This window comes from Anser brachyrhynchus (assembly GCF_964034855.1).
Source record: "Anser brachyrhynchus genome assembly, chromosome: 5".
NCBI classification, from domain to species: domain Eukaryota; kingdom Metazoa; phylum Chordata; class Aves; order Anseriformes; family Anatidae; genus Anser; species Anser brachyrhynchus.
The window spans coordinates 51544062-51562737 of NC_137699.1; the positions used below are offsets into that span (position 1 = coordinate 51544062).

General features: G+C 40.3%; 1 protein-coding gene and 1 long non-coding RNA gene across 3 annotated transcripts in view; one reads left to right on the plus strand and one right to left on the minus strand.

The window, feature by feature from the left end:
- BDKRB2 (bradykinin receptor B2) overlaps window positions 1-14953 on the plus strand; it is a 33888-nt gene extending 18935 nt beyond the window's left edge. The window contains exons 2-3 of one of the 2 annotated variants that reach the window (XM_080593394.1): window positions 4897-4963; window positions 11997-14953. In XM_080593394.1, coding sequence (XP_080449520.1) covers window positions 11999-13144 — 1146 coding nt within the window. In that variant the 5' untranslated portion in view covers window positions 4897-4963; window positions 11997-11998 and the 3' untranslated portion in view covers window positions 13145-14953. The remainder of the gene's footprint in view (window positions 1-4896; window positions 4964-11996) is intronic. The other variant, XM_080593395.1, reaches the window with a different exon arrangement.
- Window positions 4973-17704, minus strand: LOC308195619. Its single transcript, XR_013951675.1, has 4 exons — window positions 16467-17704; window positions 15905-16006; window positions 15594-15674; window positions 4973-9607 (listed from the first exon to the last, which is right to left on the minus strand). It is a non-coding gene; the product is annotated as an uncharacterized lncRNA (long non-coding RNA).
- Between the last annotated feature and the right edge of the window lie 972 nt (window positions 17705-18676).

Sequence of the window (18676 nt, forward strand, 5' to 3'; positions counted from 1 at the left end):
TAAAGACAGTTTATTAAGACAGGAAAATAATAATAACAATAATAATAATAATAGTGATAATGGTAATAGTATTAACAATAATAATGTGTAAGAAAACAAGTGATGCACAATGCAATTGCTCACCACCCGCTGACCGATGCCCAGCCTATTCCCGAGCAGCCGGCCCCCCCACCCCGGCCAGCCACCCCTATATATTGTTTAGCATGACGTCAGATGGTATGGAATACCCCTTTGGCCAGTTTGGGTCAGCTGTCCTGGGTCTGTCCCCTCCCAGCTCCTGCTGCACCCCCAGCCTGCTCGCTGGCAGGACAGAGCAAGAAGCCGAAAAGTCCTTGGCCTGGTGTAAACACTGCTCTGCAACAATTAAAACATCAGCATGTTATCAGCGCTCTTCTCATCCTAATCCAAAACATAGCACCCTACCAGCTACTATGAGCTACTTAACTCTGTCCTAACTGGAACCAGGACAACCATTAACACAAAGGAAATCTCCAGGAAACAGGAAGACAAAATGGTAAACCATTTATTCAAGTCTTAATTTAAACTAGGGAATTGGTTGCTATGCACACATCACCGTCAAATACTCAGTTCTTGATGCCCCCACGGTTACAGACCTCACTTAGTTTTATTGCCAAAGACAATATTAGCATTTCAAATATTAGCAGAAGTTTTAAGGAGTAGTGGTAGTGGTGGTGCTGAGGGATTTACCGTCTTATTTTATTCCTTTGTCCAACCTGCACCTTGCCATGACGAATAGGCATTTTTGACTATTTATTTGCTTATACCCTTCCTTGTGACGTAGGCCACTTTTTAATTTAACAAAGCTCTGATGCAGCCTTTCCCTGCCAGAGGAACATTCTCAGTCACTTTATCATCAATAGCAGTTCTTTTCGGGGATGCTTTCTGAAATCCCATATCCATGAAAGATTTCCATACAAGAGGAGTTGTACAGCTCCAGAGAACTGCTCTGTAAGCTAATACATATAGCAAGACCATGACTAAATCTTTACAGCACCTTGTTAGTCACACCTAGCCCTTGTGCTCATCACTGACTGGGTGTAGGTCATGTAGCCTCACGACAGCTCATGTAAGAACTTTTCACAGAAAAAAAAGATTTCTCAGTGACTGAGTCCACTCACATTTGTAAATTGCTCTCAGTGATGTTATTGCTAGTGAACAATACATTAATACGTGACATTTATAAATGTTACAAAAGGAGCGATATATCAGAGCTCTGTGGCATTACCTTTCTAACTAAACATGTGTTTTCTCTCCTCCATGCTTCAGGGAAAGAGGACAAAATATTTCTACAACAGAAATTACAATTTTAAGAGTTATTTCTTGCTGAATATTTCTAGCTTATGTTGTTCTTAATATAGTTATGAAAAGTTAAAATACAGATGTAATTTAAGTCAACTCTGAGGAATACAGCATTCTCAGGAATGAGGAAGGTGTTATGAACATGCAGATTTTAAAGAGGTCAGAAAGTCAGCAAAAATAGATGTACTAAGGCAGGTTTGTTTTTTTCTTCTGTTATTTTACCCATAGATAATACCTTTTTTCAGAGGAAAGACATAATATCAGAAACAAAAACCTTTGACTCTAGCTCATCCTCTTCAGCTGTTGCCAAGGTACCACAACTTTACATAGCATTCCTAATGTCCCAGAAGATAAGAAGCAGGAATATTCCTCAAAACAACATTAAGCCAAGGTCTAATATGCTAAACACTACATCAGACTACATTTATTTCAAACACAGAAATTTTAACTATATTTTAAAATTTTAAGTATTTTTCCATACTTGAAAAGCATAAACATATTTCTTTTTTTTTAAATTATTATTATATTCTGAAACAAATCAGCAGCTTCTCTTTTTCAGCTCTTAAAATCTGGACTGTTTTAACAGACTTATTCCCAGGAGACTCTTTTCTTTATCTTCTTTTGCTGTGATTCTGCATTTCATTTTACAGCCACAATGCTCTATTTTATAGCCCTTATAACACCGTATTAAGCCCAAAGATTTGCTAGTTTCGCAGCGGAGTTATGTCCTCCACCCTCCAGTCTTTGTGCTAACATCAAAAGGCAAAGGGACCCCAAAAGTGTCTGGGGCTCTTTCAGGAACTCCAATGTGTTTCACGTGGCTCCAGAAAAACACAACTTTCAGAGACCTTGTATCATATACCATCCTCAGGCAGACATCCCAGACACACTGCACTTTCCAAAATGCCCATATTAAAGCACCCAAATGGCCTCACAAACACCTGGCTGTTGCTGTCTGTCAAAATCACAGATTTTTTTTTCTCTTATGCATCTCCCCTTCTTCACTAACTTAATGTTAGTGAAGCTCAAGTCTCTGAGATCTCCTTATCTCTCTCCACCTCTCCCCGTAGCCATCTAAAGAGATAACTGAAGCGACCCAAAGATTAGAAAGGTAAATGTGACAGTACATATTTTCATGCTACACAGATAATACACACTTGAAACATGGCTCCAACAGCCCATGCATCACACAACAACCCAGAGAAGAAGATGTAACTGGGCACATGTCAAACACCAGCATCGCCCCTCAGCCCCTCAGTGTGCAGGCTTTGCTCCCTAGGCACTCAGGCTCCCCTCTGCCCCCACTGAAACCCCCAGTTAATACAAGTCAGCTTTTCCTCCCTTCTCCAATTTGGACAAGCCACTGCTGTGTCCTGATATTAGCAAAAAATTTAGCAAAAGCCAGTTCACACCGTGCTTTCACCAAAATGTCCATAGCTTCCTAAGGACATTCACTTACTCACTGCCAAAATTCTACTTTTGTTTGTGGGCCTGAATCCAACTGGAAGTTTCAACTATTAGCACAAGAAGCACAAATTAAGGATCTTAGGTTGGAAGGGATCTAGGAAGGTCTCTAGTCCAACCTCTTGCTCAAATCTAGCCCAGTGATGGGATCAGACCATGCTACTAAGGGCTTTATCCTGTTGGGTCTTTAAAACTTCTGAAGGTGACAAGCTTGAAATTGAATGATTTAATGGCTGGATAAACTTGATGATCCTGCTGTTCTGATCCTAGACCAGACTCTAATGTTAAAAATCACTATTTCTCATTTCAGATTAAATAAAACTATTGTAACAAAAATGTTCTTTCAGAATGGCAACAACATCGGACTTGTGTGACATTTGTATCATTTTGGAGTGCATTGTTAGTAGAATAGTTTCTAAAACAGATAGTATCAAATCAAAGGATGAATACCACCACTAAATCTGGACTACACACACAGTGTTCATAATGATATTGGCCCTTTTCCATATACAATTACCCTGTGTTCAGTAATTCCCACTGATCCGGTTCATATTTTCCTCCTCCTACCAGCTCTCACAGAAGTGTAGCCATTCTGTTCTGCTCTTCATCTCAGCTATAGTTATTTTACCCATAGATAACATATTCTCATATTCAGTCAGAATTATCACAGTTATTGATGTATATATAAAAGTTGAAATAGAAGCTTTGAAAATAAGCTTTACAGAGAAGGAACAGAATTTATAAGGAGCATGTCTTGCCTGTGTTTTAGTTGACAACAAATTCCAAGAATAAGGTCCATCACAGAAGATTACAATGATCTTCTAACATGCCTTTGACTTCTTGCTGAGCAAAGCTTCTGCTTAGGCTATCCCATCACATGTTCTTCAGGCCTGCTAGACCTGTAGGTGTGCAGCTAAAGGAATATGCATTGAGATTGTTATGCCATACATGACACTAAATAAAGAAACAGTAAAACTCCCTTTTCCCTGCAAACAGATATTGTCCTGGAAGGAAAACCTCCAAATGTGAAAAATGAAACCTACCTCTCCTTGGCTGGCAAATATTTGTGACCTGTCAGATGGTCTCAATTGAGGCAATTCAGAGAAGTTGTGTCACCTCTTATTTTCTTGAGTCCATCAATTTTAACCCTGTATGTTGGCTCTTGAGAAAACAGAAGCAATACTTCCACAGTCATCAGGAAACAGGCTTTCTTGTAAGCACCATGCTGCAGAGAACCACCCTTACCTATGACATCTTTTAAATTATTGTTATTTCTCATTTCAGTAACAGCAGATGTGTTGGACAGATACCTTTGTATCTTCTTATGCCTCTGGCAGCTCCTCTGTTGCTTTTACTATAGCGTTTATACCAGCGTGAAGAAGTAAGGCTGCAAAACTAACAGACATCAGCAAGGGATACTTGGCTGCCCAAGCTGGGCTCAGATATGTTCAGGAGGACAAAACCTCACAAAAATACATAGCATCAAAACAGGCTTGGCTCTGCACAGGGATTTACAGGAGAGACCACGGCAGGCCTTGGGTGTTTCGTTATTTCTTTCTGTAGCTGCTCTGCCTTCTAAAAAAGCACCATCTCTAAAGCCTCATATGTCAGAAGTGAGCCAGTGCCCCTCTCAGTATGCAGCCACTTGCTCAAAGCTGTGTTTGTCCTCCCAGCTTTTCCACTCCTCTGTGCCACCATCATCTGGCTTTATATGAAGCTGTATATATCTGGAAAATCATTTGGCCACTGGCAGCACTTAAATCAGATATCATAAGATATTGTTAAGAATGTTGCTGACTTCAGTCTGGAATTCAGCTGGGAGGCATATCTAGCCTTTACAAGGCCCTTGTTCTGAATCTGTATCACTGAAATGGAGTTCTGTTCTGGATACCCAGCTCCCAGGCACTACCACCAAATAGGTCTTACGCAATTGTTTCCAGCAGATCTGAGAGCAAGGGACAGTCATTTTGGGGAATAGCAGAGGCATAAACTGACAGTATGCAATCTCACGAGAACTTTAGTTTACATTCTGAGATCATAAAATCTTACCTGAAGTGGCCTACAAGAGTCCTGAGGCTGAGTAATCATCAGTATTATATTATTTTATTTCAGGGAACTGAAACAATCCGGATGTGGAATAATCCTCTGCAATAGCATTTGTCCACAAGCTTATGTCCAGGTAATGCTGGCTTATTTTAATTAAATACCTTTCCTCTGAGTTCATTGCATGTATCCAATTAATTTAATACAGGAAGAAAAATGGATATCAGATGTATCCTGTAAAAACACCAAAATGGTTGTAACTGTTATGGTTTTGGAGTAATGATTCCAGAGGCTGTAGTAAGATGCTGACAACAAAATCCTATCCTGGAACGTTTGCATTTTAAACAGTCAGAAGGAATAAATCGACAAGCCAGTCTCAACTTCTTACCACTGATGAAGTTTTCATGTAGACATACTTCTTTCTTTGTGTGATTCAAAGCTAAGAAGCAGTAATTTGTCTATGAGATTACTTAATGACGTTTCTTTAAGCAAAGCTACAATAGTAATAATAGTATACATATTTCAGCTTTTTCCATTTAAAAAATTATTCTCTGTTATCATGACCACTTATGCTGATGCTAATAAATAAGACCTAGAATAACTAAAACCTCAAATCTAAGTGCCAAGATACATCTTGCTGCTGAACAAAGCAGAACAAGCCAGGCAGCAAGGTTTCTGGTGACAAGAGAGCTTATTCTACTGTCTTGGCAAAGGGAACGTTCACGATTCGCCTTGAATAAAAGTGAATTACACCTCCCTTCGTCCTGATAAAATTTTACTAGTGGATGAGAAGAAGCCTTACGCTGCTCAGAGAAGTAGACGTGTCTTAAGAGGCATGGGCACAGTATGACACAGCAGGAGGTGATGCAGTGGTTCCCTGCATTCATTCCCAAGTGATGTGTCAGCAGTTAGCTGACCCTGCTGAGAGAAACTGTGAATAAATGTACATAAATAGCCAGGAACCTAGCCGTTCCCGAGCAGATACGTGTGTTTCTCTGCACAGTGCCACTATGCATCATCAGAATAAGCAGATGTGCCGGGGTTCCTGCACTGCTTGCTCTCCGTGTCTGTGAGGCAGGCACAATTTTATATTCCTCTGAGCACCTTCAGCAGCAGCAGTGCTCCTGTGCTCTGGGGAGAGGTTTGGCAACAGATTGCACCAGGCCCTGAACCACAAGGCCGCAGCCTGCAAGAAAAGTTCTTAGAAGCCACAGGCAGGATTGTCTGTGTTTCCTGTACGTGATGGGATTTTGTTTGAATTGATGCTTTTTTTGTTCTAATTCAGCTTGCCTAGTCGAGAATGCGTGAGTTTGTCCTCAGCACACAAACACGTGGTGACTGTGACAAAACAGGCAGAACATCGTTGCATATAGAAACCAGTACACAAAGACCTAAAACACAGGCTCCCAGCAGCATCCCAGTCCTTATGTATATATTGGAGAAAAAACAGGAATGGTTGTCTGGACTTCCAGAGTTCAGAGAAATCCTGAGGGAATGACCAAATTTTCAAATTATTCCCAGACAATTTTTTTTTCCTAAAAATAGAGAAATCCAAATATGGAAGCCCCCAGATGCTTTGGATTGACTTCACTGGGATATGGGAACATTTAGCAAAGACTCAGAGCAGGATGGTGATCCCAAAAAGTAAAGGAAACTGGAAATTGTTCTTGTCTCTATGAAATGCTGATTAACTATATAGACTCAGGACAACATCAGCAGCTGGCAAGTGCTCACACTGAAGACACTTCACTGAACTATGACCACATGGATGCTCAGCCCCTTGTTTTGGTTTGAACTGTGTCTACTCTTGCTTGAGGGCAAAAGAAGTGTTGTTTGTTGTAGGAAAGCATAAATTAGGGATGGAAGCATGGATGCCTGCAGTGACTCATTTCAGCTCTATAATCCTAGCTGATGTAATCAGTGGGCAATTTGACCATACCAGGATGTGGCTATAACTTACAAATAGGAGAGATCATAAACTATCAGAGGTTGAAATATTGCATCATGCTTGTAATTCCAGTACCTTTGTAGTCAGAAGTATTCCCATGGGCAAAACAGTCTCTCGGGGAATTTTTATGCCATTTTTTTGCCAGTTAACTCAAACATCTCATCCCTAATTTGGATACCAAGAAGAAATTACTCCATGAACTATTAAACAAACATTGAATGCTCTGGCTCAGCTTAAGCCAAATAGCCCTCTTCCCCCCCTTCTTAGTCTCAAATACCCTTGTTTACACCACGGGTTACACTTAACCCAAACTGATCCTGCGGCAACAGGTAGCCATGAAGTTTGGGGTCATTTGGCAACAGTTTCTGCCTGCTTGTCTGTCCCTTGTTCTTTCAGATTATATCTCACTGTATCTTAGCATTGAAACAAATGTTAGCATAGTACAAGAAAGGTTTAATACCACTCTCAGAGGTGTTAATCAGACCATGAATCTAATAGCTGCAGGGCTTCATCCAGACCCAAAACAGGTTGTGAAAAAATGTTAACTTGATGCATTTCCCCATTTGGGGAGTAAAATGCTTAGCTTTCCTCAAGCTTATTCATATCCAGTAACACCATTAACTGAGCTCTGACTTTTTTTCCTGTGCTTGTGTTTTTAGCTCACAGCTCGTGATCCTTAGAGGGCTTTTTGTTTTGCTTTATCATATTCTGCTTCTCCTCCTTCAGTAAGGACCATCCATAGAGTCCAGCACGTACAGCAGTAACATGAAGACTTTCCATCCTCACCTGACCCTTATTCCAAGTTTTCTGTACACTGTGCATCATCCTTGTCTTGCTGCTCTTCTCACACCTGTCTTCTGATATGCTCCCCCCAGGATGGTACATACAAGTCCATCCTTGATCAGTAGGACATCCCACCATGTTCCAGGCAAAGCCAAGGGGCATTAATGACCGTGCCCAGTCCTCAGAGCTTTCAGGCCATGGCACTTTAGACCATCACCTTTTGGGGTCCCTCTCCCCTCTCCAGCAGCACAGCAACTACAGTTTATTACCACCTTTTTCCTAGCTCGTCCATGAGGGTACATTATTTGCAGCATTGGCAGGATTGGGCCATTGTCCAACATATGACTGTGTCAGCCAACCTCAAAGCCCTCCTCTGTTGCTCAGGTCAGTGTTTGAAAGTGACACAGGGCTGGGTGCCACCTGCACAGGGCAGGACATGGCTGTCTGGAACACAGAGCACCCTGCAGCCTCCTGCTACTAAAACATTGCCATTTATGCCCAATGCTATTAGCAAAAAAAAAATATTCTGGAACAACATGAAGCAATGACTGACAATGTTTTTACGTGACTGTCAGGCAGGAAGTATCTAGCTGTAGGAGGTGAACTTCAGCAGAGACAAGTTCAACCCACTACAGCAGTCCTTCATAATCTCAGTAACAAGTGGGTTGCTTCAGCTGGGCAGTGTTTATATCATAATCACCAGATAAAACCTTTTTGAGGATCCCAGCTGAGACATTAAAACTGCCTTGCATTGCACGGGAAGTGTTTGTAGAGGCTGTGTGAAGGGATTACATTTATTTTCACTGAATTGCAATAATAAGATAACGGCAAATAGACATAAATCTCTTTTCAAAATTGTGGCTGTGTAAATCATAATTTATTCAGCAAGCACGTAGTTTAAATGACTTTCCTGTGCTATAGAGAATAGCCCCAGGCAATCGTTTAAATAAGGTATGTAATGATCATTTGTACATTTTATACTGTTCACACCCACATTTCTACCAACGTTTTACAGAAGTGCTTGAGGTAAGGACCAAGGAGGCAAGTCATCCAGGAGCCCCACAGCACGGGACTTAGTCCCTGCACACTGTTCTTAGACCCTGGTAATGTGATAGAAGTAATTTATTTTAAAGAATTCTGGGGCTTTCCCTTCTAAAGCACAATCATCTAAAAGAGATGAATTAAAGGAAAAATATCAATCAATAGGCATTTTTGAGCAGTTATTTGCTGTAGAATTAAATCCTGGTTATTGTTTTTCTATTAGTCATAACTGTGACGGAGGGCGTAGAAATTGTCAACTACATCATAGCCATTTTGACTTTGAATCACTAATTAATGCTTTATTAAATATATGTGGATATCCAACCTGAAAACATTTTATAATACACTTAATTCTTGCCACCAGTTCATAGCCTGCTATCAGCAGAAGCAACAGCTTCTGCCAGTAGTATTGCCCAAGATCTTCTGTTCTCAGATGACCTTCTGTTGGTCATCCATTAGAATGTCCTATGTGTTTTTACAGCATGAAGTGCCAGGAGAAGGAGCTACAAAGATAGCAAAGGGTCTGGAGGACAAGACATATGAGAAGCAGCTGAGGTGCCTTGGTTTGTTCAGCCCAGAGCAGAGCAGGCCGAGGGGAGGCCTCATGGCGGCCTGCAGCTCCCTCACGAGGGGAGCGGAGGGGCAGGCGCTGAGCTCTGCTCTCTGGGGACAGCGACAGGACCCGAGGGAATGGCATGGAGCTGGGACAGGGGAGGGTCAGGCTGGATGTTAGGGAAAGGTTAATCCTGCCCAGAGCAGGGGGTTGAAACTAGATGATCTTTAAGGTCCTTTACAACCCAGGACATTCTATGAAATGTTCTGCACCCAGAGGGTGGTCAGGCACTGGGACTGGCTCCCCATGGAAGCAGTCACGGCACCAAGCCTGCTGGAGTTCAATAAGTGTTTGGACAACACTCTCAGATACATGGTTTGGGTTTTGGGTGGTCCTGTGTGGAGCCAAGAATTGGACTCGATGATCCTTGTGGGTCCCTCCAGGCTTGGGATATTCTATGAGACACAGAAAGAGAGACTTGAAGCTACTCTTTGCAGTAGCTATGTTAATCCTGTGTGTTAATCACAGCTGTGTTAGCTGAGTTACTGTGTTAATCTTCTCAGAAAAGACTGTAAACTGATATTTAAGATGATTGATTTGAACAATTTGATAAATGTGATTTGAGGAAGAACAAATTAAAGAACATATGGAGGCTCTCAAAATGGCAGGGTTTTATATAACCCGCCATTTTGGTGTTCCGGAATTAGGAGAGGAAATCTTTGTTCTTGTGTCTGTGAGGTCAAGGAGAACGGGGACATTTCAGAAGCCCAGAGAGAGTAAAAAAAAATACCTGTCATTAAAAGGCATAGAGTGCAGGACCCAGGGACTTACAGACCTGTCATGCTCATTTAAATTCCTGGAAATAGGTTAAAAAATAATAATAATAAATAATCAATATACCAACATATAGAGGACAATAAAGAAAATTAAAGTAATAAGGAACTGCCAATATAAGCATGTCGAGAATAAGGTTGTGTCAAACCAATCCAATACAGACTAATGGATAAATCAGAAGCACTAGATGAGGCATATCTAGGTTTCAGTGACTCTTGGTATTATCCTACATTGTACTGAAATATGAACAAATAAAATCACAGAAACATGCAATGTATATGCAGATGCCTGGAAGGGCTCAGACAAAAATTTACAACCTGCAGCAGTTGTTTGCACATGGAAGACGAATGACAAACATAGATCAGAATATTTCCAATGTTGTATAATATGCACTGCATATGGTGTTTGCTTTCAATATAGAACAAACAAATCCATATCCTCAAGACCTAAAAGCTCCAGATAACCAGTGTAACCAAACGCATATGTCACTGGACAGGTGTCTACAATGTGTAATGATAGATAATAAACTGGTTCCACCAGCCACCAGCCCATTCTCCAGATGCTGGTTGAAAACATTCAGAAATCTAAAGGATACAGGTGTCTCAAGGCTGAGGTGGTTCTAATAAGGACAAGATGGATGAAGAGTTAGGATACATGCTAGAGGATCGAGATATGTTCCTGCGGCTAGATATGGGCTTGAAAAGTTTTGGGTTTGGAAAGATAAACTTGGAGAATGAGAATATTTATGTTACTGTCCAGTTTATGCAAATATTGTCCTTTACTTAAGTTATGAAAGACTGGAAATGTGCATTGCTGTCATTTTGGTTTGTGCTCATTAATCTATTTTTGAACTGCCCTGTATTTCAAAATTCTCAGTCCCACTTGCCTGTTCTATCCAGTTGACCTGTACTGCCTGACAACTGTGCTATAAATTTTATGGTAGAGTCTTTGTTGTTGCCTCTACTGTAGGTAGTGAAATGCCATCTTGATCTTTGCTTTTGGTTCCCAAGCACTACAGTACTTAATTCAAAACAAATACACAGAATATGGCCATCATTTTTCAGGAATTCTGAATCTAACAGCCAAATGTCTATGTGCATATCCAGCACTGACATTTATAAAACAACAAACGCAGTAACTAGAAAACAAATGAGAACCTCATCCTTCCAGGAACTACAAATGTGTCCCCTTTTCACTGTCTTTTCACCAGATGAATCAGACAAATATTTTAGTTAAAAATACATCTGAAAAGCTTCCAGCCAAACCATAATATAAACTGTGGTATTTTAAAGACCTGGAATAAGAAAAACAGTTTTACTGTCACCTAGTCTAGGGAACTATACGTGCGTACTGGGAAACCAGTCTTGTACTTGAGCATTAATTATCTCAGAAACACAGCAATACAGGTAACGCAGTTAACATTTTAATGTCACTAAATGAAACCTGGACACTTAACTACTGTTTAATCCTAGTGACATTTAAGCACATATCTGACAGTTAGGCCCTTAAATAGCTCCCTGTAAGACCCTAGACTGTTCTGAATATTTACAGTATAGCACCTGGTTTTCAGATTGTACAGTTGCACCCAAATTAGCTCACTGTAGCCAGATGGCCACCATCTTTGCGAACCTGCCAACCCACCTACCATGGTAGGAAGGAAGGAAAGGAAGGAAGGAAAAGATAAAGAAAAAAAAAATGTAGCTCTAGTGAATAAAGGCCAGCCAATGTTCTCTTCCAGCTTCAGTTAACCTGCTTGTTACAATGACAACTGTTGCTTCATCCCTTCTGTTTCACCCCCTTGATTGATCCAAATGCACAGTCCATGGCAGTTTGCTTTTTAAAACCCTCTACAAGCATGCAGGGTGCATACAGAAAAACAAGCCAGAGAATTGTGAGCCTGTTCAATACCACATTTTTAGGACAGTGGTAAAAGCAGAGCCAGCTTTTCTCATTGTGTCTTTTGCAGCAATGATCTCATTTCGCGTGTTTTTCTTCTTCTTCTCTGCACAGAAATGGTTACCATCACAACTGAAAATGTTACACAACTTTACAAGCTTATGGCCACCGAGGAGTTCACAATCATTCCAGCAGATTTCCACAATGATTCCGAAGTTCATCAGCTGAATGGATACACATGTATAAATTCAGATGCATGGCTATGGCTACAGACTTTTCAGCCTGGATTCCTTTGGTTTATATTTATTCTGGGAGCAATAGAAAATGCCTTTGTCCTTATCGTACTGTGTTTCCACAAGGGTCGCTGCACAGTGGCTGAAATTTACCTAGCAAACATGGCACTTGCTGACCTACTGCTAGTCTGTTCTTTGCCTTTCTGGGCCATTAATATTTCTAATAATTTTCAGTGGCCTTTTGGCCTGTTCCTCTGTAAAGCCGTCAACACAGTCAGCAACATGAATTTTTATTCTAGCATTTATTTTCTGACGCTAGTGAGCATTGACCGCTATCTGGCCTTGGTGAAAACCATGTCTCTGGGACGGATGAGGCGAACTGTCTGTGCCAAGTGGAATAGCTTTGTAGTCTGGATGTGTGCGTTGTTCATGTGCTCACCTACGATGGTCTTCCGAAAACTACAGTATTACAAAGAATACAACATCACAGCCTGCTCTCTTGCTTATCCATCCCCCTACTGGCACCCTGCAAACAACTGCCTGCTGAATATTGTGGGCTTTGTGATCCCACTCTGTGTAATTACCTATTGCACTACCCAGATCATCAAGGCCCTACGAAGTAGTGAGTTACAAAAAATGAAGTTAATCCAGACAGAAAGGAGAGCCACCATGCTGGTCCTTGCTGTGCTCTTGCTGTTTGTCATTTGCTGGCTCCCGTTCCAGATCAGCACATTCATCGATACAATCTGCTCCTTGGCAAAAACTTTGAAATGCCTTGAAGAAATCAATGACATTGTGACCCAGATAGCTACCTACTGCGCCTTTAGCAACAGCTGCTTGAACCCAGTCCTATACGTTATAGTCGGGAAGCACTTCCAGAAGAAGGCTGTGGAATTCTACAAGAACTTGCTCCCACAGAGGTGCAGAAAGTCACAGTCTGTGAAGGCAGAAAACTCCCTGGACACTTTAAGAACTTCCATTTCAAGTGAATATCCAAGGAAAAAGTCTGTTTTCCCATTACCACGGTAGCACAATTTGTTCATAGTCGGGGCGGGGATCAAACATAACAGTCTCCACTAATATCCATCTGCTATGGGTCCACAGAATAAACACGTGGTAGCATTCATCATTTGTGGGAAACCAATGGTTTGATCTTAATGCAAACTTCATACAGAGAACTGTTTCTAATGTTATGGACATTTTTCACATTTGAATCATTCTTTGTAGCATATTTATGGTTTTCATGGCTGAATTTTATTTCTTGCATGTTTCATTTGAAATGTTTATATTTCCATGGAATATAAGTGTCTGAATGCACATACAGTTGTCTTATTAGAGTCCCAGTATAGAAGCTATTGTCAGGGTTGTGCAACTACTTATGGTACCCATACAGTTTTGTTAGACTATGTTTTTATAGGAGGGAATCATATTTATGTAAGTTTAAATGAATCCTGTAGGACTATTATTCAAACAGATTTTTAGGTGTGACCCTCTTCTGGACTTTTCCTTTCCCTGCTCCAAAGCAATATGGGTTGCTTGATTTACAAGCTGTGCCTTTTTGCAACTGCTCTGCCTCTGCTAGGTGCAGATTTACATCTGCCTGTATGCATGGAACATAGCTCAGAAAAGGTAATGCAGATAAGGGAGGAAAACTTCAACCAACTTAATGAAGGCAGTAGAGTTTTCTTTGTAGCAGGAGACTCTTTACTCTTTCTGCCACAAGGTAAAAAAAACGTTCACTATGGAGAGCTCTTTTGGGGTGGGTAAATGTTATCTTCATTTATACCTATATGTCAGCTCAGAGACTAGTTTTTTAATGTTCACAAAAACATAATTAATATTCATGTTATTTAATGGAAATATAAATGCTCAGTACAACTGGTATAATCTCACAAGAAGAAACAGAATACAGAGGAGAGCATCACCTAGCTACCTTAGAAATCTAACTGAAGCTAATAGGAGCTTTGAATATTCAGAGTAATCAAAAATGGTATTTTCAGACCCTAATACTACCTAAATTTTATTTATAGAGTTAATATGAGTGATTTTAATACAAAATATCAATTCCTAAATTAGACTGGATTTAAAAATCAAAGGACTTCACACAGAGGAAACTCAGTGTACTGAATAGTCAGTATGCACTTTTACTTATGGGAACCTTGATCTAAAATCAACTTGGAGTTGATCTAAAAGCTTCTGAAACTCAGAGCCTTCATGTTGTTTCCAGTTGGAGCACTTAAAACTGGAGCCTTACAACTCCCCCCCAAAATAGAGTTTGGTTAGATCACTAAACTCAGACTGTTAATGCATGGCCTTTAATCATCAGAGCTTGAATGGAGCAATAAAGTTCCATTCAAGCTGGAAAGTCTGTATTAAATCTTCAAATAATTATACCAAAGAAATGCTCTAGAAGCTTGTGGATGTGCTATTAAAACTATGGTATGTAGATGACTGTAGATGATTTATTGAAAATTTCTATATGTTTTATTTAATCCGGTATAATCCTATATCATAAGTATTTTTAGAGTTTGTTCTATATATTGTCCTAGATGTGTATGATGAAACACTCCAAGCCTTTCTGTTATTTCCAGTATTATCAACATTGTCTTGTTCATGAGCATATTGTTCACACAACCTTTAAATTAAAGGAACTCCATTCAGAGGTTATTGGGGCAATGGAAGAGAATTTTGAGTATTTGGTACTGAGAAGTAAAATATGAAAATGTTATGACTTGTCAAGAATACAATATTAATTTAAAACATGTAAATACATACATGTGTTGTTTTGCTGTGCAGAAAGCATGTACAACAGAAAATAAATGACTTTAAGATATTAAATTTGCTGGCATTTTTTTTCCAGCCTGAGTCCTTTTACCCATAAATGACTTCTGAGAAGTGCAACTGTTGCAGATACTTTCCTTCACTTCCTGTTGTACCAACAGAAAGTGAGTTAAAACAACAGAATTTTAGCTACTTTCAAAGTTTGGGGTTGGCTTTCTTTTCAGGGCCCATCTCTGCATGGTGCTGAACACCCTCAATACCTTTGGAAGTTAAAATCTGAATTAAGGCAGCTAAGGATATTGAAATCATTTCACTAGCTTTTCTCTGCACCCTGGTAGCCTAAGCTTCCATGAAACAGCAGATACTCCTTTTCTTTGTGAGGACCTGGGGTACACAAAAACCTATAGTGCCCTCCATAGCTGTCTGCAGGATGGACCTCCTGCCTAAAACCTTTGCTCCGCTATCAAAACAAACAGATAGTATCAGCAAAGCAAATTCCTTACATTAGGCTCTGCAGATTGTAGAACGCATAATGTTGATTTCCAAGTTGCAACTTTCTAGAGTGATCCCACACCGTGTACACTGTGTAGCATTGGCACCTATAATTTATGCAGGTAGGAAAACAAAAAACAAACAAACAAACAAAAAAAACACCCTAGAAATGAATATCCAGTGTAATGTCCAAGCTACATCTTACCTACTGGCAGTTTATGGTCACACTTGCATGCTTTGCTCTGTCCCATTCTCAGAGAAACCAGGGAAAACGTGAGACACGTTCCTGGGAAAACAAGGACAGACTTTATCCTCAGGATCTCATAGCTGGGGATATCAATTTGTTACTACTTCACTTTTTTACTCTTCTATATCCTGTCCACCTCCCACAGCCTGTCTTCCTTCTTACCTGAGGCTGCCAACTCTTTCATTTAGACTTCAGTCATGCAAAAAGATAACTCCACATTCAGTCTGATAGAGGTGGCTGGGGACCATTGCCAGAGGAACAGCACCTACCTCAACACTCAGTTGACATTTCCGGGATGGAATGATATGGAATCGTTCAGTTGGAAGGGACCTTCAAAGATCATCTGGTCCAGCTGCCTGACCACTTCAGGGCTAACCAAAAGTTCAAGCGCATTACTGAGGGCATTGTCCAAATGCGTCTTGAGCACTGGCAGGCACAGTGCACCAACCACCTCTCTAGGAAGCCTGCCCCAGTGTCTGACCACGCTCATGGTCAACGCATTTTCCCTAATGCCCAGTCTGACCCTCTCCTGGTTCAGCTCTGTGCCGTTCCCTGCCGCCTTGCCATCGGGTGCAGAGAGCGGCGCCTCCCTCTGCACTTCCCCTCCTCAGGGAGCTGTAGGGAGCAACGAGGCCGCCTCTGAGCCTCCTCTTCTGCAGACTGGACAGCCCAAGTATCCTCAGCCTCTCCTCACAGGATGTGTCTGACCCGGTTTTCTGCCCTCTGGACACTCTCAAGGACCATAACATCCTTTTCATATTACAGAGCCCAGAACCACACACAATATTCAAGGTAAGGCCACACCAATGCTTACTATAGCAGGAGAATCACCTCCTTGGAGCAGCTGGCTACGCTGATTTTAACACCCCCCAAAATGCAGGTTGCCCCCTCAGCTGCCAGGGCACACTGCTGGCTGATGCCAGGCTTGCTGCCCACCAGCAGCCCCAGGCCCCTTTTTGCCAAGCTGCTCCCCAGCCACTCGTCCCCAGCCTGGGTCTCGGTCCAGCACTGCTCCATCCCAGGTATGCACAAGAATAATTGTCATCTTTTTACTGTCCTTTTTTTTTCAAGTGGATTATTGGCTTCACCTGAAAAGCATAATTAACAGTCTTAAAAGGAGTTGGCACAAGCAGCTGATGCTTGTTGTGGGTAGGAAAAGGTTGCTGTTAAGGAGGGACTTTGTTGAGAAGTCAGGAACTCAGTTCAGTTCTCCCAAATTCTTTAGCTGTTTATGTTAGCTATCGGATCATCCTTTCCTTCTGTTCCTCAGTCAGTACATTGTAGGTTCCCGGATTGTACTTGCACCTTCCATATTTTGCTGTTTCAGCCTCTGTAAGCTGTAGGTAGTAGGGCTTGATTATAACTGTTATGTGATGTTGGCAGGATCAGTTTATTAGTAATTGTAATCACCATGCCATTAGTTTAAGTGGTTACAAACCACTGTCTGTAGTATACATAAACAAATCTAGTCAAGCTAAACCAAGGTCACAAGGTCACATCACAAAACTTCTCTCCTGTTCCAGAATAAATGATCATTCATAGAAGATAACTATATTGATATACAAGGCACTTCAATAAAGAAAATCAAAGTGATAATTGTGCCAAAAAGATAATCTGTTCAGATAATTAAAGGCTCCAACTGTGCTATGAGGAAGAAGATTCTAATGGCTGAACTGTTGAACCAAGAGCCAGAACTCCGAAGACCTTTTTTACTCCTTCCACTTCTCTACTCTGTAATGTGTGTAGTAACTGAGCAACCAGTCTTACCTCTGCCTTCATCAATATATTTGTTTAATCTTTCTGATCAGAGAGGCCCAATTAGAGATTTCTAATTCCCTGTATGGCCCTAGAGAATGTGTACTTTTTGTAGGGAAGTCAACACAGATGGGATGGCTGAAGATCATGTTAGCTTAAAACATAAACTAATGCGCCCTGAGTATCACAAGTTGAAGGCAACAATAGATGAATGTTTTAATTATGTATACAAATACATTTTTCATTTAATTTTTAATTCTGTATACAGAAACAGATCCTTCATATTTCTTTCATTTGCAGTCCACACTATCTGTGTAAAGTGTAAAATGTTACTAAACCAGTATATGCTTTTCACAGGTTGAAATGAAGACCCAAGTCGCAAAGAAATAAAAAATTAAATCCACTCTTTTTGTAAAGATACCACTTACATGGACTTTTTCTAAGATGTTTAAGAACTGAGCCTATTCATTTCACAATTTCCACCAAATGTATAGAATCCTAATTTTATATCTTTCTTCACTGCTGACAAAAATTTATAGAGATGGCAATAAAAAAAAAACAACAGAAAATATGAAGCTGGATTTACAAAGAGGAGTTGGGCTTTGATCCCATTTTGAAATGATGAGTTTAGTAAGACTATGTATTTTATCATTTAGATTTTAGATGCAGCTGCCATTTGCTATTCAGAGTCTATGAGAAAATGTGAATGTTGGCTGCTTTTATAGAGTTAAGTCCAAGCAAGGCTCAATTCCAGACTTCTTTTTATTGCTCAAAGGTTCTTCTTTATGAAAAAAAAAAAAAATCTAAACAAAAATCCACTAGTGTAAGCAAAGAGGAAATTATGGAAAGTCTGTGACGAAGATCTCCTCTTCTATTGCACTTACCTTAGTGAGTCAGAGTGCGTTGCGATGTTTAAAGACTGATCTCCTGTTGGTTATTAGGACTCCTTAGGTCATGTAATAAAAAAAAAAAAAAATGTGTTTCAGGTCTTCGCCAAAACAAAAGTTTTAATCAAGATGCCAAAAAAATATTTTGACAGAAGTATATAGCTTCATTTGAGATATATTTTTACACTGCTTCATTTATTTAGTAAAATAAATTTATGTTGAAATAAGATGCTATTTAAATAAAAAATATTTATATCCTTTAAATCTTCAAATTAAATGTGTTTTATTTCTTATCCCATAAGATATCATAGTGCAGCCTTGCATGGTCTTTGATTTTAACTCACTTATCAACCAAGAAAGGACACAAAAGAGTAAGAATTCAGAGAGATGGTGCATTTG